This window comes from Mustela lutreola, chromosome 15, assembly GCF_030435805.1.
Source record: "Mustela lutreola isolate mMusLut2 chromosome 15, mMusLut2.pri, whole genome shotgun sequence".
NCBI classification, from domain to species: Eukaryota; Metazoa; Chordata; class Mammalia; order Carnivora; family Mustelidae; genus Mustela; species Mustela lutreola.
The window spans coordinates 43,099,267-43,120,344 of NC_081304.1; the positions used below are offsets into that span (position 1 = coordinate 43,099,267).

General features: G+C 55.5%; 1 protein-coding gene across 3 annotated transcripts; it reads left to right on the plus strand.

Moving 5' to 3' along the window:
- Positions 1–2,006: 2,006 nt before the first annotated feature.
- On the plus strand, positions 2,007–21,077 carry ANKRD13B (ankyrin repeat domain 13B). 3 transcript variants are annotated; one of them, XM_059148684.1, is made up of 15 exons: positions 2,007–2,221; positions 14,176–14,311; positions 14,441–14,565; positions 14,653–14,698; positions 15,308–15,451; positions 15,542–15,731; positions 15,808–15,874; positions 16,875–16,956; positions 17,696–17,760; positions 18,001–18,131; positions 18,244–18,401; positions 18,559–18,711; positions 18,842–19,005; positions 19,106–19,182; positions 19,630–21,077. In XM_059148684.1, exons 1-15 carry the CDS (start codon positions 2,108–2,110, stop codon positions 20,186–20,188), a joined length of 2,211 nt encoding a protein of 736 aa, XP_059004667.1. In that variant the 5' UTR covers positions 2,007–2,107; the 3' UTR covers positions 20,189–21,077. The 3 variants fall into 3 exon arrangements, with proteins under 3 accessions (XP_059004667.1, XP_059004668.1, XP_059004669.1); XM_059148685.1 differs by having other exon boundaries at positions 19,565–20,025; XM_059148686.1 differs by having other exon boundaries at positions 19,670–20,025.
- Position 21,078: the final 1 nt, after the last annotated feature.

A 21,078-nucleotide genomic window follows, 5' to 3' on the forward strand; every position in this document is an offset into this window, starting at 1 on the left:
GCCCGGGGACTACCTGGGAGTGGCCCAGGCAAAGAGCCACACTCTCCAAACTTTATTCCGGAAGCCCCCAGCCCCGCCGCTGCGGAGCTTCTGGGCCTGGGTCTGGGGATAAAAGAGCTGCAGGATTTCTCTTTGGAGACGTCGCCACCTCAGGAAGCAGGACAGTAAAAGAGAAATCTCAGACAAGGTTCTACAATTTAATGAGGAAATGTACAGGCATTCTCCCGGCCACTCGTAGCCGTCCCTCCCCCCTCTAGCCCCCTCCCCAACTCCGGCTGCAGCCACAAGACTCTGCTGACCCCTCGTGGTAGAGGTGGGCAGCGGTCCCGAGTTGCCGGAGGCGCCAGCTGGCTCCTCCCCGGCTGGAAAAAGGGGCGAGGCAGTCCACTCCTCCCTGCCTTTCCCGCCTGGGCCTGGCACCGCAGGGTGTGGAGGAGGAAGGAGAGAAGACCACACAAAGAAACCTGAGAGAGGCGCAGAGAGTTTGCAAGCTTTTGCTAGCACCTCCCACGCAAACACTTCTTGGATTGTTCTAAGTAGGGCTGGTATGGAATCCTTAATTCCTGTCCTGTTCTAAGGTGGACGAGAAGGCACTGTGCCCGGTCCGGCCACCTGTCTCATCAGCCCGCTTGCGGGCGGGGTGCGCCATTTCCCAGGGCAGTTACTATCCTTAGTTCACCCTAGTAGGTAGTGTTTAGAGTCTCATTTAGAGGTGAGTGGTCTGCGAAAGCAGAAAATTTAAGCAGTTTGTTTACGGTCAGGTGGTTAGTAAGGAGGAATTCGAACTCTGCTGTAAGGTCCCAATCCCTCCTCCCTCCGCGCTCCAGGGACTGGGCCACGCCTCTTGGTCTTTCCAGCCCTTGAAATAGGCAGCCTCAGAGGTCAATTACACTTTTACCACGGCATCGGCTGGACCCCTCTGGAAGGACCTCTCTGCCCCGGGGTTATGCAGGAAGAAGCCAGTCTCTTGGAATCTGGTCACTTCCTCTCCTGAGGGGACCACACTGAGTGTAGGTGGGAAGCTGCCACCTGCTGCTTTCTCTGCCCAGTCCCACTCTGGTCCTTGCAGAGGACAGCAAATGGGGGGAGAGGACTGCCCTTCCAGCCTTAACGGTCATTCCCTTTCGAATGTCGTGTGGAAGATGTAAAGTGATTTTCTAAGAGGGCAGGGACGACTCCTACATAATATCTCAAGTGCCAGATCCCTGGTTGCTCCAAAGACCTTTGGTACTAATGTCCCGCACCTTTCTCAGGATTCCCCCCATCAGTAACTCCTTGGACTCTGGATTCCTCCTCATGTTCCACTGGGAACCCAATTCAATCCTGAAGGCCACACCTTCCCGCGCCCTCTAAGCCTTGAGCAAGGCCTGCAGCCCCTTCCCTGCCTAGCAAAAGGCAAAGCGCCCGTGGGTGGGGGTGCGTCCCGGCCCACCGGCGTCAGGACATTGTCTCAGTTCCCGCTGGGCCTGACTTCTTCCCCACCCGCTCACAGGACCAGGGACGACAGTGCCGGACCCTCTCCGGCCACCCGCCACCCGCAGTTCTACGAGGCGGACTACATGCCCCATGATGCCACGGGGCCGAGCTACAGCAAGCTCTGCCCCGGGCACCCGGGTCCCCCCTCCCCTCTCCCCCGCATCCCCGCATCTCTCGCCGGCCGCTCGGGCTGAGGGCCGGGCAATGCAGCTGCGGGGAGCCGGGGGCGGCGGGCGCGCGTCCCTGCGGCGGCGTCCCCGGGGTTCGCGCCCCGTGCGCCCCCGCGCCCGCTGCGGGCGCCTGCTCCCTTTGCCGAGCGGCGTCTTTGTGTGCGGGGGTGTGGGAGGTGAGGCGCGAGTCCGCGCCGCGCCGCCGAGCGCCCGCTCCCTCTCCGGGCGGGTGGGGGCCTCTCCGCGCAGCCCGCCACCGCCTCGCGAGGACGCCCGCGGCCCGCGCCGCCCGCACAGCGCCGGGCGCGCCGCCCCCGCCCGCCGGCGCCGCTCGCACATGCCCGAGCCGCAGCCCGGCGAGCAGGCAGCGCCGGCCCCCCGCCCCGCGGCCCCGGGCCCCGGCTCCGGCGCCGTCCCCCCTCCCCGGCCGGGCGCCGCGGCCCTGGCATGAGGAGCGGGCGATGATCCCGGCCAACGCCTCCGCCAGGAAGGGGCCCGAGGGCAAGTACCCGCTGCACTACCTCGTGTGGCACAACCGCCACCGCGAGCTGGAGAAGGAGGTCCGCGCCGGCCAGGTACGAGCGCCGTCGGGGCGCCACGGGGACCCCCACGGCCGGACACGCCCGCCGGGTGTGGGGAGGGGGCGCGGCGCGGGCTGTCCCGCCTACCCGGCGAGTTTGCAGCGCTTCTTTGTTCGTGGCCGCGGCTTTTGTGCTTGTTGACCGGGAGTGGGTGATGGGAGCGGTCCCCACCCGCTCGCCTCCGGCTCCGACGGACGACCCGCACGTGCTCCGGGACCCTCTCAGGCTGGGGTCGGGGATGCAGTGCCCCTCCTCAGCCGAGGCGGAGGGCTGCGGGGAGGGGCTGCCAGCTCCGGTCTGCGCTCCATGTGGTGCCAGAGTCCGCCTAGCAGCCAAGCGGTGACACCTCCCGCGTGAGTGTGCGGAGGTGGGCAAGGCCTGCGTCGGGGGGGGGGGGGTCACAGGTCAAGGAGCAGAGAATAGGCTGTGACATTCCCGGGCATCCCAGCCCCACCCAGTGCCCTCTACCCTCACGGGTGAGCGCTACATCTGTTTGCTCGGATTGGCCAGAGCCCCTGGATCCCTCAGACCTCGGCGGCGGCTCTGCAATGGGGAGTGGAGAAAGAGAGACCACCCGCCACCACCTTCTAGAGGGAAGCCCTGAAGGGCCTTGTCCAGGTGCTGAAAGGAGCTCTCCTGCCCTCTGGTGCTGGGGCCTGGCTTCCAGGCGCCGAGGAAGCTAGGGACCAATGGGCACAGGAAGGATTTGAGGTTCTGCACACAGACCGGACTCCTTGACCCCTGCCAGTCAGTGAGAACGGGTCAGCCACCTTCGGCTCGGCGGTGGCCTCCCTGAGGATGGGGTAAGGGATGGGGTCTTCTGGTCATTCCTCAGGACCAAGGCAGGCACATGTGGTTCACAGGTAGTTCCCAACTCTGCCTTTGGTTCCCCAGGCCACATATGGGCGTTTGGGGTGTGGGCAACTCAACCGCCAGGGTGGGAGAGTCGTAGCCAGAGCTGGGCCCAGCCTGCCCTGGTTTGTCTCAGGCTGCAGGCCGGCAGACTTGGCCCAGATCTCAGACTCTGGGGGCATGGGAGTGGTTCAGTTCAGGAGTTGTCCCCTTGGGGAACATGCCTTTTGAGGGCCACTTCCTGAGTCACAGGAAGTTCAGTTGGAGGAGCTGTCTGCTTCCCAAAGGACAAGTGAGGTGGAGAGCAAGGTGAGGGTGAGAGAGTATGTCTGAAGTCCACCCCTGAGCCCTCAGAGCAGCAAAGCCTCCACCTCCACAGAGCAGTCCTAGAAAAGGCTGGGGTGACCTAAGCCTCCATGCCTGGTTGGGGTGTCTACTTTGCATTCTACCTCTGCTTAAACAAGGGCACTCCAAGTTGCTCCTCAGACCATGCCTCTGTTTATCTATCATAAAGGAAGTGGTTTGCCACCATAGAGTCCTGACGAAGGAAGCGAGGACTGAGCGGCAGGTCCTGGGGGACGAAGACAAACAAACCAGGCACATCGCCTGCTCTCAAGGAGACCTGGTTCTGGCGGTTTGAGCATGAACAGGGAAATACAGTACGAGGTGCTGGGTGCTAGGACACTCCAGTCTCCTCTCTTTCCTGTTTTCTTCCCCCTGAGGGCAAAAGAAGACAGGCTTCTGACACAGGTTCCAGCTGGAAGGATTTAAATCTGATCCCAGAGGAACTTCTTGATGGGGTGATTGATGATTGGTCCAAGGATTGTTGGGCGGAAGGCGAGTGGCTGAATCTCCAGAAGGTTTCAGTCCCGCTCCCTTGTCTGAGGGGTGGCGGGTTCTTTTCTTGCTGAGACTGGAGAGAGGCGAAATGCCCTAGAAGAAAAGACTCATCTAGGCCTCTCTGACTGCCAGTACTCAAGTCAGCCATCTTGCTGGAGTGAAAGTGGGGTGGGGAGCCTGGGAACCCGCTGCCTGTGGGGGTGCTTTGGGGCTGCTGAGTGGGTTCCTCTTTCTCCTCCAAATGCCACAGAAACTAGGCAACAGATTCAGTCCTATCTTCACCCTCTCTGGGGGGGAGACAGGAATATAGGGCACTGGTTGAAGTTAACCCTTGTTCAGCCACAGAGGAGTCAGGGCAGTTCTCTCCCTTGTTCCGGGGGTGCCAAGAAGGGGAATGCCGGTCAGTCCTGGTAAGAGAGGCTCCTGGATGTGTCTCCGCTCTAGGACTGACCCAGAGTGACCCTTGCTTCCAGAAAGTGCACTATTCAGTCCTCAGGGCATGGGGGGCCCCCAGGGAGACCCCAAGGGGCCCCACCCAGCCCTTTCCTGCCGGGGATAGAGCTGGGGGCAGCCACCTAACATCATAATGAAAGCCCGTAGACCCTAGGCATCCCAGCTAGGTCCCCGTAGCCCCCACTATCCCAGAATACATCCCGACTTTCCTCAAGAACACAGCAGCTGGGTTTCCCTGGTCTTCACTTGGCATAGCTGCCTCTTCTGTGCTCCAAGAAAGCCCCACAGAGGCCCTCCCAGGGACAGGCTTGGCATCGCTGGCAGGCTGGGGGTGGGTGAGTGGCACGGCAGGCTTCAGAGCAGGTTCAGTGGCTTTGCTGTCTGTCCCCCAACCCCACAGCTCTTCTTTGAGCCTGGAAGCAGGGAGTGGTGGGGAGGTGGGAGGTGCTCATCAGGGGTTTTGGTGAAGGCAAGGGTCCATGGCCACCCCCAGCCAGAACCCAGCAGGGTGATGGTTGCTGTGTGTCCTGCTTCCCGTCATACGCACGCCTGTACAGGTTGCAAGGGGGGCAGGGGGCTGTAGGCCAGTTTCCCCTTGGCTGACGAGGCCCTGAGGTTGGCTCAGCCGGCTGTGTTCTTGAGTCATAAGTCCCTGGTGTTCCCCGGCAGGTGGGAGGTGGAGGTTAGGCTGCAAAGCTCCCAGTGGGAGGGCCAAGGGGAGCAGGGTTCCTCTCCTGGCAACAGGCACTCTGGAGGGGGCCAGACTGTGTTCCCAAGGAAACATTTTCTTTCCTCCTGGGGCTGGCTCCATCATGGTCTCCCCCCCTTCCAGCCCCCCTCCCTGCTCTCCTCAGTTCATCCTCCTGACCTAGAGGCCGGCGAGATAGATTGTGGGGGCCCGAATGCTCGGACAGAGGCTACCCCACCCGAGGTACCTGGTGTGTCCAGAGCACCTGTGACCCCCTCTCCCCCTAAAGTAGGCAGTCCCTCAGCTGACAAGTAGAAAAGCTCAAGAGGGGGAACTACAAAGCCCAGAGAGCAAGCATCGACATGTCCAGGAAGCAGGGGAGGAGTGGTGTGAGAGGAGAGTCCACGGGTGCCCCCCTCAGCCACCCAGCTCATCTCAAGGAAGTATCCCACCTCCCTGACCCTTCCCACCTACCTGGTGGGAAGGCTGGGAAGCAGTGACCACCCCAGCCTCTGGTGGTCCTCCTTGGGGCTTGGGGAGGCCTAGGAGCAGGGGAAGGAGACCAAGGCCGAGCATGCAGAAGGCTCGGTGCTCAGGGCCCCTTCACCTTTTCTTCCAGCAGTGTGTCCTTGTCAGAGTCCATCTAACCAAAGGCTTCCATTAATGTGGAACAAATTTGAAAAATACCCTGCTAGCAGCCCATGGGCTCAGGAGTTATGCACTGGACAAGTCTGCTGGTCCCAGACTGTGTAGGATGCATCAGTAGACACCTGCAGGTCTGAAGAGCAGCGAGTACGCAGGTGCTGGTACACCTCGGCCAGTACAGGGACCCTGAGCGTTGAGGCAAAAGGAGTAGGACTGGCTTTTCCTAGGACACCTCTTCATGTGTGTGTGTGTCTAGGTGGGGGCCTGAGTGGAAGCAGGGCATCCCTCTGCCCAGGGAGCCCCAGCCCCTAAGCTCAGGAGAACCCCCCACCCCAGCTTTTGTCCAGTGGAGACCGGCTGGGGTGCAGAGTTTCCTTCTCGCAGTGGGGAGGGTGGGTGTTAGGTTTCCTGAGAACTCTCTTCCTTCCAGCAATGAAATAGCTGCAGGCCTTTGCTGGGGAAAGTAATGAATTCTCCCACCTGGGCCTCGGCAAGGTGTCACTTCCACTGTAGGCCCTGCTGGGGGCAAGGTGGGGGAGCTTCTTGGTCGGGGGGTCAGCTGGGTGGATGCGGGGCCCACACCGGCCCTGGCAAACAGCAGGGCCTTGGGGACCCTGGGCTGAGCCCCTGAGGAATGGAGGGAGGGAAGGGCAGCCTGGCCCAGCTAGCACTACCAGCCTCTCTTGGGACCTCGAGGTGAGGCACCTGAGCAGGGAGGGTGGCAGGCAGCATCTGGGACTCTGTGGCTGGGTGGGGTGTCCTGCACGCTCCCTGGGGCCTTGTTAGCAGCAGCCAGGCAGCGGCGTCTGGGGCAGGGCTAGTGGGACTCCGAGATGGCTCGGCTGCAGCCTCATGGGAGGACTCCTCCTGACTTCCCCAGCTTGGGAGCTGTGGCTCCTCACTCCCACGCCAGGACTCAGGGCCCACCTAGGTTGGATGCCCAGGGCCTCAGCCCATCCCATAATAGGGAAAGAGTAAATAGTGCTCTCCCTCCTGTGTGGGGGGCTGGTGTAGAGGAGAATGGGGGGGTGGGTAGCACCTCGATCTCTAAGCCAGAGCTCACAGGGCCATGCGGGCCAGGCACACTACATCCCCCTTCCCCGCCTCCCGAGGTTCCTAATATATATAAAAATGAAGAAATGAGGCTGCCTGGCTGGGTCTGTGAATACAGCTTGTGACTCTTCATCTTAGGGTCATGAGTTCAAGCCCACAGTGGGTGTGGAGTCTCCTTACAAAATTAAACAATGAAGAAATGCCAGCACAGGGTTATGAAAATTATACAAATTACTTAAATTATTTATAATATTTTGTTTTTGACAATGGAGTTCATTCTCATGTTTTAAAACATATTTAGCTGTTATTAGAGGCTTGTCAGGAAAAAGTGGTAGTCCTCACTCCAGCCCTCCCCACCTTTCTCATTCCCTGGAGGCGATCGACCACTTCGGACTCTAGACTGTTCTGTTATTTACTTCTGTAATTATAAACAATATACGTCTACGACTATTTATTTGTTTGTCAGTTCTACATGTTACTACTTTCCCCTCCCCAGGCCTCTTAAATATAGTCATTTATGCATTTGTCGAACAAATACCTATGAGGTACGAGTTACAGGGCAGGCACTATCAGGGCCTGGGGATGTGGCATTGAACAAAACACAAGGGACCCTCCCTCCATGGGGCTTACAGTCTAGGTGAGGGAGATAATGAAACAGATGAACAAGCAATCTAATGTAGGAAGAGGACGAAAGCAGGGTTAGTGGCGACAGAGAGATACACAGCAAGTGTCATTTAAGACGGGTTGTAAGGGCAGACCTTCGGAGGAGGTGACATTTGAGCAACCACCTGAATGGGGTGAGAGAGAGCGCGCTGTAGCCACCTAGGGTATCGACAGAGTGGAGTTCGGAGGAGAGATGGGAGAGCATAGGAGTTCAAAGACTTCAAGGCTGTTGGCTGTTGGATTGCATTCCAAACAAGATGGGACACCTTGGGAAGGTTTTGAGCTAAAGGGTGTCGGCGACAATGGGTCGTGTGGAGAACAGACCTAAGAAGCCAAGAGAGGAGTGAAGAGACCAGTGAGGAGGCCACCAGGTGAGAGAGAGGGTGGCCGTCACCAGGATGGTAGCCTCAAGGTGATGAAAACTGAGAAGAGGTCGATCTGTTTTGAAGGTAGAGCCCATGAGATCAGGTCTATGCTGATGGATTAAATACAGAAAGTGAGAGAAAAGGAAGAGAGAAAGACAGTTACAAAAGTTTTGTTTGGGGTCGCCTGGGTGGCTCAGTGGGTTAAAGCCTCTGCCTTCGGCTCAGGTCATGATCTCAGGGTCCTGGGATCAAGCCTCGCATTGGGCTCTCCGCTCAGCAGGGAGCCTGCTTCCCTCTCTCTCTCTGCCTGCTTCTCTGCCTACTTGTGATCTCTCTCTGTCAAATAAACAAATAAAATCTTTTAAAAAAAAAGAATTATTAAAAAAAGTTTTGTTTTGGGGCGCCTGGGTGGCTCAGTGGGTTAAGCCGCTGCCTTCGGCTCAGGTCATGATCTCAGGGTCCTGGGATCGAGTCCCGCATCGGGCTCTCTGCTCAGCAGGGAGCCTGCTTCCTCCTCTCCCTATCTCTCTCTGCCTGCTTCTCTGCCTACTTGTGATCTCTCTCTGTCAAATAAATAAATAAAATCTTTAAAAAAAAAAAAGTTTTGTTTTTACCAAAAAAGGGGGTGAACGGAGGTAATATTTCCTAGGAGGGGAGAATTGGGGCAGGTGCAGCTGTCCAGGAATGGCTGGAGTGAAGGCGAAGGAAAGAGGAGAAGTCGCGGGAAGTCGGGATGTCCCATTTTGTCTCATGAATTCAGTTATCTTTTCGGATATTTCTGAGGATGTCAATTACTCTTTTCCCTCCAGAAACTCTTCTCCTGTTTCCTGCATTGACAGTGTTTCCTCTGGGTTTTTAGCATCTATTTGCACGTTTTTGGTATCTTTCATGTTGGTGGCTTTCCTCAAATGTCCAGTCACCCTTGGCTGTTGGGGCCTATTTAAGAATGGGGGAGTGGAGGGTCGCCTGGGTGGCAGAGCATCTCAGGGTTGTGAGATTGAGCCCCATGTCTGGCTCCACACTCAGTGCGGAATCTGCCTGGGATTCTCTGCCCTTCTCCCTCTGCCCCTCCTACTTACACACTCTCTCTCAAATAAATAAATATAAAAAAAAAATGCAATGGTGATGTGGAGCTTATTGATGCGTGGGTGGTACTACTATGTAACGATTGGCTGAAAAGCTGGCCTGCTTATTGTAGGATCCCCAGATGTCTGTACCAGAGGTCTTTGGTGCCTCTAGTGTCTCCAAAGAAGAATTCTCCAATCTCCTGCTAGGCGTGTCATGGGCAGTGGTGTGGAGGCAGGAAAGGGACTAGGCTTTCACCGTTCTCTACTTTTTAGCCCCATGACCTCATCTTCAGGCCAGTGTCCCCAAATCCAGTGCATCTCAGGCTCTGTTTCTATGGAGAATGAATTCCCAGCATACTGTGGAACGGAAGGGGGCCGTCTCCCAGCTTTATAAGATTGGGGAGAGGGCCAGGGGTTCTGAATTTTAACCAGCTCCCCTGTATTAACTCTGGGCCTTACTCATAATCTGCCACCCTCACTGCTTGCATGTTCTGGACATTTTAAGGCTGATCTGGCCCGACACTCACTGGGGTTCCCCTATGTGAATGCTTGGCTTCTAGGACCCTCTGCTCCCCTAAGTCACTTGCAAAACCCCAGCCACTTTCCACATTAAGATGTGTTAACATTGCTCGTCTGCTAATATGTCTTCTCTTTACTTTTGTGGGTTTTAAATATTTTATTGACATTCTTATAGGTATAAGAATTTTCCTTTTGGGGCACTCTTCATTCCTTTGTACAGATCTAAGTTTCCATCTGTTAACATTTTCCTTCCACTTGAATTACTTCCTTTAACATTTCTAGCATGTCTTCTGGTGATAAATTCTCTTAGCTTTTTCTGTTTGTCCACAAAAATCTTCATTTCCCCTTTATTTATTTTTTTTTAAAGATTTTATTTATTTATTTGACAGACAGAGATCACAAGTAGGCAGAGAGGCAGGCAGAGAGAGAGGAGGAAGCAGGCTCCTGCTGAGCCCGATGTGGGGCTCGATCCCAGGACCCTAGGATCATGACCTGAGCCGAAAGCAGAGGCTTTAACCCACTGAGCCACCCAGGCGCCCCATTTCCCCTTTATTTTTCAAGGATATTATTCCACAGGATAAAGAATTCTAAGTCAACATTTTCCCCCCAACACTTTAAACATTTCTTCCTGTTGTTTTTTAGCTTGCATGGTTTCCCTTGAGAAGTATTCCGTATTTCCTGTGTTCTTCATAGTGTGTCTCATTTCTCAAAAGGATTTTAAGATTTTCTTTTTAACTACTAGTTTCCAGCACTTGATTATGATGGGCCTTGGTGTAGTTTTCTGGGTGTTTGCTTTGCCTGGAATTCATTGAGTTTTCTTGGTTCTGTGCGTTTATCATTGTGATAGTTTGTGCAAAAAATTACCACAGATTGGGTGGGTTAAAACAACAAAATTTTATTTTCTCATTGTTTTGGAGGTTGGAAGTCCAAATTCAAGGAGTCAGGAGGGCCCCACTCCTTCCAAAGGCTCCAGGGGAGAATCCTACCTCGCCTCTTTCAGCTTCCAGTGTCTCCAAGCATTTCCAGGCTTGTGGCTGCGTATTTCATTCTCTGACTCCTCTCTACATGGAACTTCTCCCTTTGTGGATCTCCCCAAAGACATCTCTTTGGATACAGGACCCACCTGGATAGTCCAGGCTAATCTCCTCTTGAGATCCTAAACTTAATTTCAAATCAAAGACCCATGTTCCAGGGTGCCTGGTTGGCTCAGTTGGCTAAACGTCCAGCTCTTGGTTTCTGCTCAGGTCATGATCTCAGGGTTGTGAGACTGAGCACTGCATCAGGCTTCACACTCAGTGCAAAGTCTGCTTGTCCCTCTCCCTCTGCCCATCTACCCTACCCCTCATGTACATGCATATGCACACTCTCTCTCAAATAAATAAAATCTTGGGGTGCCTGGGTGGTTCAGTCATTAAGTGGCTGCCTTCAGCTCAGGTCATGATCACAGGGTTCTGGGATCAAGCCCTCTCTGGGGCTCCTTGCTCAGTGGGAAGCCTGCTTCTCCCTCTCGCACTCCCTCTGCTTGTGTTCCCTCACTCACTGTCTCTCTCTGTCAAATAAGTAAATAAAATATTAAATAAATAAATAAATAAATAAAATTTTTAAGAAACCCCAAAACACCCATGTTCCAAAGAAGGTCACAATCATAGATTCTTGGGGTTAGGGTACAAACAAATATTTTGGGGGGACACCACCATTCAACCCCCTCAGTAATTAAAAAAAAATTGGAGGGGTGCCTGGGTGACTCAGCAGGTTAAAGCCTCTGCCTTCAGCTCAGGTCATGGTCCCAGGGTCCTGGGACTGAACCCCACAATGGGCTCTCTGCTCAGCAGGGAGACTGCTTCCCCCACCCCGCCCCCCCGCCTGCCTCTCTGCCTACTTGTGATCTCTGTCTGTCAAATAAATAAATAAAATCTTTTTTAAAAAATGGGGAAAATGTTTAATGTTATCTCTTTAAATTTCAATTTCTCTTTAAATTTATCTCTTTAAATATAAATTTAAATTCTTTAAAGATTCTATTTATTTATTCAAGAGACAGCACAAGCAAGGGAGAGAGAGAGAGACCATGAGAATGAGCTGGGGGAGGGGTGCCTGGGTGGCTCAGTGGGTTAAAGCCTCTGCCTTCGGCTCAGGTCATGGTCTCAGGGTCCTGGGATCAAGCCCCACATCGGCCTCTCTGCTCAGCGGGGAGCCTGCTTCCTCCTCTCTCCCCGCCTGCCTCTCTGACTACTTGTAATCTCTATCAAAAAATAAACAAAATATTTAAAAAAAAAAAAAAGAAAAAAGAAAAAAGAATGAGCTGGGGGAGGGGCAGAGGGAGAAGCAGACTCCCTGCTGAGGGGAGAACCTGATGTGGGGCTCAATCCCAGGACCCTGGGATCGTGACCTGAGCTGAAGGCAGACGCTTAACGACTGAGCCACTCAGGTGCCCCTAAATTTAAATTTTAAAGAGATAATGTTATCTATTTAAATTTCCTATTTCTCCTACTTCCTAATCCTATCCTTTTGGGACTCCAATTACACATATGTTAGAATGCCTTATAGTGTCTCACAGATTGTTGAGGCTCTTTGAATGTTCTTCAGTGCTTTTTCCCTCCTCTGTGCTCTATTTCTGTTCTGTATGCTGTAGTTCTGTTGTTATATCTTCAAGGTCACTGATTTTTTTCTATTCTGTAGTGTCTAATCTATTGTTATTTCCATACAATGAATTTCTCATTTCAGATATTATACTAATCTCTAATTCTTTCCCCATTAACATTGTGTTCATGTGTTTCTGTAAACTTACAAGCACATTGAGCCATTCATCATCTTTATCATTTTTTTAAAGATTTTATTTATTTATTTGATAGAGAGAAATCATAAGTAGGCAGAGAGGCAGGCAGAGGGAGAGGGGATGCAGGCTCCTTGCTGAGCAGAGAGCCCGATGTGGGGCTCGATCCCAGGACCCGGAGACCGTGACCTGAGCTGAAGGCAGAGGCTTAACCCATTGAGCCACTCAGGCGCCCCCTTTTTTTTTTTTTTAAAGATTTATTTATTTAAGAGAATGAGATGGGTGGGAGGGACAGGAGAGGGAGAGAGAGTCTCAAGCAGACTCCATGCGGAGCAGGAAGCCTGACTGGAGTGCGTAATCTACAAGTCTGAGATCGTGACCTGAGCCAAAACCAAAAGTCCAACACTTAACTGACTGGGCTACCAAGGCGCCCCATTTTTATAATTTCTGAGTATCTCTTGATTATGGGTCATAGTTTCCTACTTCTTTGCATGTGAAGTAATTTTTTCCCTCATAGTTTGTAACTGGGCATTAGATGTTGCAGACGTTATCATGTTAAGCATGTAGATTTTATTTTCTTTCTTTAAAGAGTGTTGGGCTTTGTTCTGACCAACTAAGCTAGGTTACTTGTATATCAGTTTGATCCTTGTGAGATTACTTTTAATCTTTATTAGATCATATTTAGATGAGCCTCTTCTCTCAGGATGGTTTAGCCCTCCTACTAAGGCATCCCCATTCTTGGGTCTCTGTGCAAGGCCCTGGGCGAACAGCAAAGACTCTCCACTCTAGCAGGCTGGAGCTTGAATGTCTCCCGCTCTGAGACATGAGAACTGCTCAGAATTTACCACCCTATTGCTCCTTTTCTATCCAGCATTGCTGAGTGTCACTCTCCGCAGGGGAGTTTAGTATTCAGCAAAGACTCAGAGAAGCCCCGTGCAGATTTCTGGAGCTCGTTGTTTGCACAGCTCACTCCTTCCTAGAACTCTGTCCTGCAACTTCTGGCTACCTCAGCCTCTCTGAACCCCTCTCTCTGTCTCCTCAACTCCTCAGCAAGACTACCATCCTCTGCTAGACACGCCCCTGCCTGAACTGCTATCCAGAATGTTCCTCCAGGTAGAAATCTAAGCAATCATAGGGCCTGCCTTGTTTGTTTCTCTTACTCGAGGGATCACAGTCCTGGACTACTTGGAGCCTACTGTCTGAAAACAATTATTTCATGTATTTTGAAGCAGTAGTTTTCTCTGTTTATGGGAGGATGATTTCAGCTTATCTCATCATGGTTGCAGTAGAAGCCTTTTGACTGGCATTTTAATCAAGTTTGGGGAAGGAGAGAAGGAGTTATGTGATGTGGTCAGTTGATTGTATTTAGCTAGAGACCTCAGACTTCTGAAAGATATTTAAATACTTATGTTTCACAGACATGTGTTCATCACCCGACAAAAATCTCATACAGTTAATCATGCTATTCACAAAGCAGTAATAGGATTTGTAAGAAAATAAAAAAGTTAATACATACTGTTCCACAGGCAAAGGCCATGGGTTTGAAGTGGTACCATGAACATACTCTTTCATTCTTATCAATCTATTACAGCAGCTGTTAAACCTCACTCCATGACACATAAGAGATCTAAATTGATAGCCCACCCTGAAGCTGTGGTCTTGGCCCTGTAGGCTGGGTCCTGCCTCAAGTGCCCTCCTTGGCCAACGGCCTATCTAGGTTACCCTTGAACCCAAGGCTTACTCTTTCCAGGCAGCCCACTTTGGAGCTTTGGAAGAGTGAACCCAGTCAGGGGAGCTTGGTGGATGGGAAAGGGTCCTCCCTTTCTCCTCCCTTTCTCAGAGCTGCTTCCTGCCCCGTCCTGCAGGCCTCTTTTCACCCACCTGATCCCCCGCGCCTTGTGTCTGTCTCTTCCATTGCCTGGTGAGGTGGGCAAGTCTGGGCAGCGGGGTGGCTGGTGCATGTGTGGAGGCTGCTGGGCTTGGATGGGCTGCTTCCGAAGTGACCGGGAATCCATCTTCGCCTCCTTCTCCAGGTGGACATCGAGCAGCTGGATCCCCGCGGGCGGACCCCCCTGCACCTGGCCACCACACTGGGACACCTCGAGTGTGCCCGTGTGCTGCTCGCACACGGCGCAGATGTGGGCAGGGAGAACCGCAGCGGCTGGACAGGTGGGCGCCCCTGCTCAACCCAGCCCCATGGCCAGGGTCTCCCAGCTTCACGTCCTCCTCCTCGGTGAGCCAAGGCGGGGGCACCCCAGGCAGGGTTCTGCCCCATGATGTCACGTCTTTGTCCCCCAGTGCTTCAGGAGGCTGTGAGCACCCGGGACCTGGAGCTGGTGCAGCTGGTGCTGCGGTACCGGGACTACCAGCGCGTGGTGAAGCGCTTGGCGGGCATCCCTGTGCTCCTGGAGAAATTGCGCAAGGTGAGGGCCTGCTGCTTGGCCTCCCCGCTGTGGCCCTCAAACCCTGTCTCTGGCACAGGCTGAGGCACTGTCCTTCTCATTCTCTAGGCCCAGGACTTCTACGTGGAGATGAAATGGGAGTTCACTAGCTGGGGTAAGGGGGCAGAGGGGGGGCCTCTCCTGGCATTTGCCTGCCTCAGGACTTTTGCACCTACTGCTCCCCCCAGGCGGGGAGCTCTCTTGCCATTGCTCTTCCTGGGGCTCCTTCTCATTGTTGAGTTCCCAGCTCAGTGCTACCTCCCTAGCTAGGCCTTCCATGCTGCCTCAGACGCTGTTGGAATTCCATTATTATCACCTCCTTTACTTTGTAATGATTTGCTCATTTGTTTGTTACTTGTCATTCCTTGGTCGAAGGTAAGCTCCCAGAGGGCAGGGGTCCTGTCTTCTTCAATGTTGTATCCTCACTGACGAGAATAGTGCCTGGTACACAGTAGGTGGTTAATAAATATTTGTTGGAGGATGGGATGCAAGATGGAGTGAGTGAATTAGTGAATGGCGGCTCCTAGGGACGTGCTGGTAGCCGGGACTTGCCTGTCTCCGGCTGCAGGTTGCTCACGTCAGAGTGACTGGTCTACATTCATGTGGGGGCCGCTGGGGAGTTCTCTTCTCCTTTCCTGGTCACACTGCTGACCCTGACCCCTGTGCCCCGAAATGGCCCAGTTTGGGCAAACTGAAGTCACCTCTGACCTTCCCTTCTACCTAGTGCCCTTGGTGTCCAAGATCTGCCCCAGTGACACGTACAAAGTGTGGAAGAGTGGGCAGAACCTACGGGTCGATACCACGCTCTTGGGCTTTGACCACATGACGTGGCAGCGAGGGAACCGCAGCTTCGTCTTCAGGGGCCAAGGTCAGGCAGGCAGGAGGTGTGGCAATGTGGGAAGGCTAGGGACACCCCTCTGCCTCCCTCCAACACCCCGTGCTGTTCTGTGGCTGGCAGACACAAGCGCCGTGGTCATGGAGATTGACCATGACCGCCGGGTGGTGTACACGGAGACCCTGGCCCTGGCTGGGCAGGACCGTGAGCTGCTGCTTGCTGCCGCCCAGCCCACTGAGGAGCAGGTGCTTAGCCGGCTCACAGCCCCTGTCGTCACCACACAGCTTGACACCAAGAACATCTCCTTCGAGAGGTGAGTGGGCACAGCCTTTGGACCCTTGAGCCAGCCTGCTGAGGGGGCCCTCACCTGGATGACTCTGCTTCCCCAGGAACAAGACTGGCATCCTGGGCTGGCGCAGCGAGAAGACAGAGATGGTGAATGGGTATGAAGCCAAGGTGAGGCCGCCGCTCCCTGATCCCAGAGCCCCCCTAACGCTGGCCTACAGTGAACTGGGCGGGTTGTCCTGATTACCCTTTCTCAGCTTTGGAGGTGCAGAGGCAATGCTGTGTGGAGGAAAGGGCACTAGACTAAGAGGCCAGAGTTTACTGAGGACTTACTACATTCACATTCAAGGCACTGTCCCCATGTTTATTTGTATGTATGTATGAATACATGTGCGTGCACATGGGCGAGCATACACACCCACACATATACGCATACACTCTTGTTTAATCTCAACAGCCCTTTTGGGAAGGTGCTATTATTATTCCTGTTTTACAGATGTTTACTGAACCTTTCCCACAGTGTCCCAGTCCCTCTTGGCCACAACTGTGGAGTAGGGTATTGGCCCACTGTCTGACGAGGAAACAGGCTTGAGTGGTTATAGGATCTATAAAGGGTCGCACAGCTCTGTGGCAGAGCTGAGGTTCAGACCTTGGCTGTCTGACCCCCAAAGCCAGGCCTTTACTCCTGAGGAGACTGTGTTGGTCCCTCTGTGGCCCCTGTCAACCCCGTGGGGTCATGGTTTCCTCCTGGAAGGCTTCCCTGGCCTGCTAGGCTGGGCTAAGGCCTCTGCTTTTGGTTCCCACAACCCTGTGCTTCCCCCTCGAGAGGGGGTCTCACACTACGTTATAACTGTCCCTTTTCTTGTCTTTTCAACTAGTGTATGAACCCCAAAAGGGTGGGGATTATCTGCAGTTGTGTTCACTGACCACTGTACCCTTGATGCATGTCTCAGAGCCTGGCACATAAAGGCTCCTCACAAAATGTTTGTTGAATGAATAAGAGAATGGATGAACGACTTCATATATTTACTTGTCCAAAGGCTGGGAGATTGGAGCAAACAGCTGGCCCCCAGTGGGTCCTCCCTCCCTTGCAGGAAGTGTTCAGAATGCCTTAGGGACAGGGGCTAGGGTACCGGAATTGTCTTTGAGCCCTTTCCTCCTCTGTCCCTAGGTGTATGGGGCATCCAACGTGGAGCTCATCACCCGGACGCGGACGGAGCATCTTTCAGAACAGCACAAGGGCAAGGTCAAAGGTAATGAAGCAGAGGTAGAGGGGGGAGGTGTGAGAGAGCCACGCGCCACTGGAGTCCCTCCATCAGTATTCCCTGTGACATCCCAGCCAAGGCGAGGATCCCTTATTCACACAAACACGGTTCAGTTTCAAGTGCCAAGTGCTAATAATTGAGTGACTGCCTAGAGTGCAGCTAGAAGATTCTGGGCAGCATCTGAGCTCACTGGGAGAGAACGTGACAACTGGTAACTGCCGTTTCTGCATTGAGTTTGGGGTGGAAGTGTCACGTGTGCTCTTCATGGGTCATCCCCACGTAATGGCCTGCCACTGCTCCTCTGTGCCTCGATACCACACGTGACTCTTGGGCATCAGCGAGTCTACCTAGAGTAGAAGGACGGTTCCTACCTCACAGGGGAACCGGATGAGGTCATTAAGACGGAAGTGCCTGAGGGAAAACACACACAGACACCCGCATATCCCAGCACTGCTCACCAGAGGCAGGTGTTTCTTGTCCAATGTCACCAACCTGAACCCTTTTGGAAGCTTCTCCTGAGGCCCAGGCCTATTTTTATTCCCGCTGTGCCGTAGTGGTCCTGGTCCCTGTCCCCTGGAGTCCTCAGTCACCTTCAGATGCAGGTGCCAAGCGTTTGGTGTGGCTGAGTAGTCCTCCCTACCCACCAGGAACCAGCCTACTCCCCAGGTCTCAGGGGCTGGCATTGTGGAGGGTCGCAGTGTCCTCTGAGATTCCACATTTCTTGTAGGCTGTAAGACACCTCTGCAGTCCTTCCTGGGAATTGCTGAGCAGCATGGGGGCCCCCAAAATGGGGTGAGTGCATGTCAGGGGCCCTTGTGTGGAAGGGTGTGGCTGTGGCTCAGGAGACAGCCTGGGAGGCGTCCTGCAAAGCATGGCCTGTGAGGGTCCATGTTTCACCCTGCCTAGGGTCATGTGAGCTGCACGGTGGGCCGGTTTGGGGGAGGGGTAAGGCTCTGGGGCTCAGGATCCCAAATGGTTGGCCTGGCATCAGAGACTGAGAAAGGCTCATGGGCTCCTCCTCATGTGGTACAGACCCTGATCACTCAGACTCTGAGCCAAGCCAATCCCACTGCCATCACTGCAGAAGAGTACTTCAACCCCAACTTTGAGCTTGGCAACCGGGACATGGGCCGCCCCATGGAACTCACCACCAAGACCCAGAAGTGAGGCCCCCTGATGATGCTGGGGAGGGGTGGGCCGGGCAGGGCTGGGTGGGGTCTCCAGAAGGTACTGGCTTCTACTATGCCCCTCACCCCTTGGGATCTGGGGGGGCAGGTTCAAGGCCAAGCTGTGGCTGTGTGAGGAGCATCCCCTGTCCCTGTGTGAGCAGGTGGCCCCCATCATTGACCTCATGGCTGTCAGCAATGCGCTTTTCGCCAAGCTCCGGGATTTCATTACCCTCCGCCTGCCGCCTGGTTTCCCAGTCAAGATTGGTGAGACCCCACCCCCCATTTCCTCTAAGCAGCTAGTGTGTGTGTGTGTGTGGGGGGTCTGTGTGTGCGGTGGGTAGGGCTTAGATAAGATAAAGTTTGAGGGTGCCTAAGGTGTGAGAAGCCAGGTAGTGGCACCCGACTGTTTCTCTATCCTCAGAAATCCCAATCTTCCACATCCTCAACGCTCGCATCACCTTTGGGAACCTCAATGGCTGTGATGAGCCCGTGCCATCTGTGCGAGGCAGCCCCAGCAGTGAGACCCCTTCCCCAGGCAGCGACTCGTCCAGCGTCAGCAGCTCCAGTTCCACCAGTGAGACCCTCCCCATCTGCGTATCTGCCCTCACGTGCCTCCCCACCGAGCTCTGGCCGGCTCCCTTTCCAGGCCGTAGGCCAGAGGGGGTGCTCTGGCAGCGCTCTGACCCCCGGCCTGGTGCCCTCAGCCTCGTGCCGTGGCTGCGAGATCTCCCCCGCGTTGTTCGAGGCCCCACGTGGCTACAGTGTGCTGGGCGGCCAGCGGGAGGCGGCGACCCGCGACGACGACGATGACCTGCTGCAGTTCGCCATCCAGCAGAGCCTGTTAGAGGCGGGCAGCGAGTATGACCAGGTGCGTCCCTGCTGCGCTGCGCCGCCCCGCGCCGCGCCGCCCCACCAGACTGCGGACCCCAGTGCCAACCTAGCCAACGGGTCCCCATCACTCCCTCCAGGTCACTATCTGGGAGGCGCTAACTAACAGCAAGCCGGGCACTCACCCCATGTCCTACGAGGCTCGCCGACAGGACAGGTCAGTGTCCTCTAGTCCTGACCTAGCATTCCTCCCCCGAAATAACACACGCACGGAGTCCCTCAGGACCCTGTTGCAGTGGGCGAGGACACCAATAGCTGGGCAGCCCCTCGAGGCCCCAAGAAACCGGGGTTCCCTCTGTAAGACCCCTACTGGTTTGCAGAAGGCGTCTACCCCCACCCTTTCCTCACTGTGAGCAGCACTCCCAAAGCGGCCTCAAGGCCTTCAGCCCCCTACCTGGCAGGATGTTAGAGCTGGCATTCTAGAAGCTGCCCACATGAGCTGGTCCGCTGTCCACCGGGAGGATGGACTTGGAGGGGATGAGCTCTGTCACAGCCGGGCGGGATTCAGGGAGGTGATGCAGGACTCATCGCCGCCACAGGATGGGGACGTGGCCTCCTCTGTCCTGGGACCGCCACGCTGTCTCCCGGCCCCGCTTATGGGCAGGTACGCCCCGGGACCCTCGACGTATCTTACCCGCCCCCAGGAGCGCCCCGCCGACGCCGCAGCGCCAGCCCGGGCCCCCAGCCTCGGTGCCCAGCCCCAGGCCCAGCCCGCGCCCAGGCCCGGGCGGCCACGTGTTCCGGAGCTACGACGAGCAGCTGCGGCTGGCCATGGAGTTGTCTGCGCAGGAGCAGGAGGAGCGGCGGCGGCGCGCGCGCCAGGAGGAGGAGGAGCTGGAGCGTATCCTACGGCTCTCGCTGACCGAGCAGTAGCGCCCTCTGCAGGGCCCATCGGCGCTGCCCCGCGTAACCCGCCGCGGAGCCGGACTCGCCTGGGCCTGCGTGCCCGCCCGGCTGCGGCCGTAGACTGGAGCCGAGGCCTGCGGGCCGGAGAGGCGCCCCTGGCACAGGACCGGGAGGGCCTCGGCGCGTCCGCGGGATGCCTGTCGCGGCCAGGGCCCGGGAGGCAGCTCGCACGCCCCGGTCCCCCTGCTTTGCTGTATCCTGATGCCCACCACTCTATCTTGGGCTCAGACTTGTCCGAGGGGGCCAGGCCGTCCTGAAGGGGAGCCGGGTCCTCAGAGGAGCAGTGTCCCCCAACCCTCGCTCCTTCTGGCCGGTCCTCCTTTTCTGCTCACAGAACCCATTGTAGGACACTGTCCATGAAGCCTTTGCATCTCCGCTCTTCACCCCAGGGGGGCAGCTGAGCTCCCCACGTGCTGTGTTGCTGCTTTGTCCCAGACACAAAACAGCACGTCAAGGGCCCAGCTCCTCCTTCACCCCGGCATTTCAGCGTCAAGTGCACTTAGCGGGGTGCCCGGCTTCCCCAGCCCCTCCCCTTCCTGGGTCTCAGGGTGGTCCCAGTTTCTCCTTGGGTGGCCAGAGGTTGGCGTCCCCATCCCCAAGGCACACTTTTGTGATCAGGGAGGGTGCCCAAGGTGGGCCCCCGGGCCTGGGCAAGGCCTGGTTCCTTCATGATGTCTTGGCAAATGGGGGACAATATTTGCTCTGGGGGCGAGCACTAGACCCTGTCCCCTGGCCCTGCTTATGGGCAGGTGCACCCTGAAGCCCTCTCACCGGCTCAGGGCCCTGGCACCACCACCCACCCCTTCCCACCAGCTGCTGCTAGCCCTCTGTGGTCGTGTGTCCCACCTGCCCCCAGCCAGGGGCTGACTCTCAAACCCTTCATCCAATGGTGCTAACCCCCGGCTCTCCCCTGCCCCACCCCACCCACCCAGAGAAGCACAGACCCCGCTAGGGGCAGGGGCCCACTGCACACCCTTGTCCGCCTTCTCTCAGGCTGGCCTTCCTGGCTCAGCCAGTGAGGCTCAGGAGGGACACAAAAGGGATAGAAGAAAAGAACAAAGAGAAACTGTTCCTCTCATCTCCTTCCCTGATGTCAGGGGCACCAGACTGACTCTGAGGCACAAATAAAAGAGGCTTCAAACCCGAG

Excerpts from the sequence above, each read along its gene's own strand:
- ANKRD13B (XM_059148684.1), top strand. The coding sequence starts at position 2,108 with ATGATCCCGGCCAACGCCTCCGCCAGGAAGGGGCCCGAGGGCAAGTAC. Across the intron at positions 18,402-18,558 it reads TGGTTTCCCAGTCAAGATTG|AAATCCCAATCTTCCACATC; the intron begins GTGAGACCCCAC and ends CTCTATCCTCAG. Across the intron at positions 19,183-19,629 it reads GAGGCTCGCCGACAGGACAG|GTACGCCCCGGGACCCTCGA; the intron begins GTCAGTGTCCTC and ends GCTTATGGGCAG.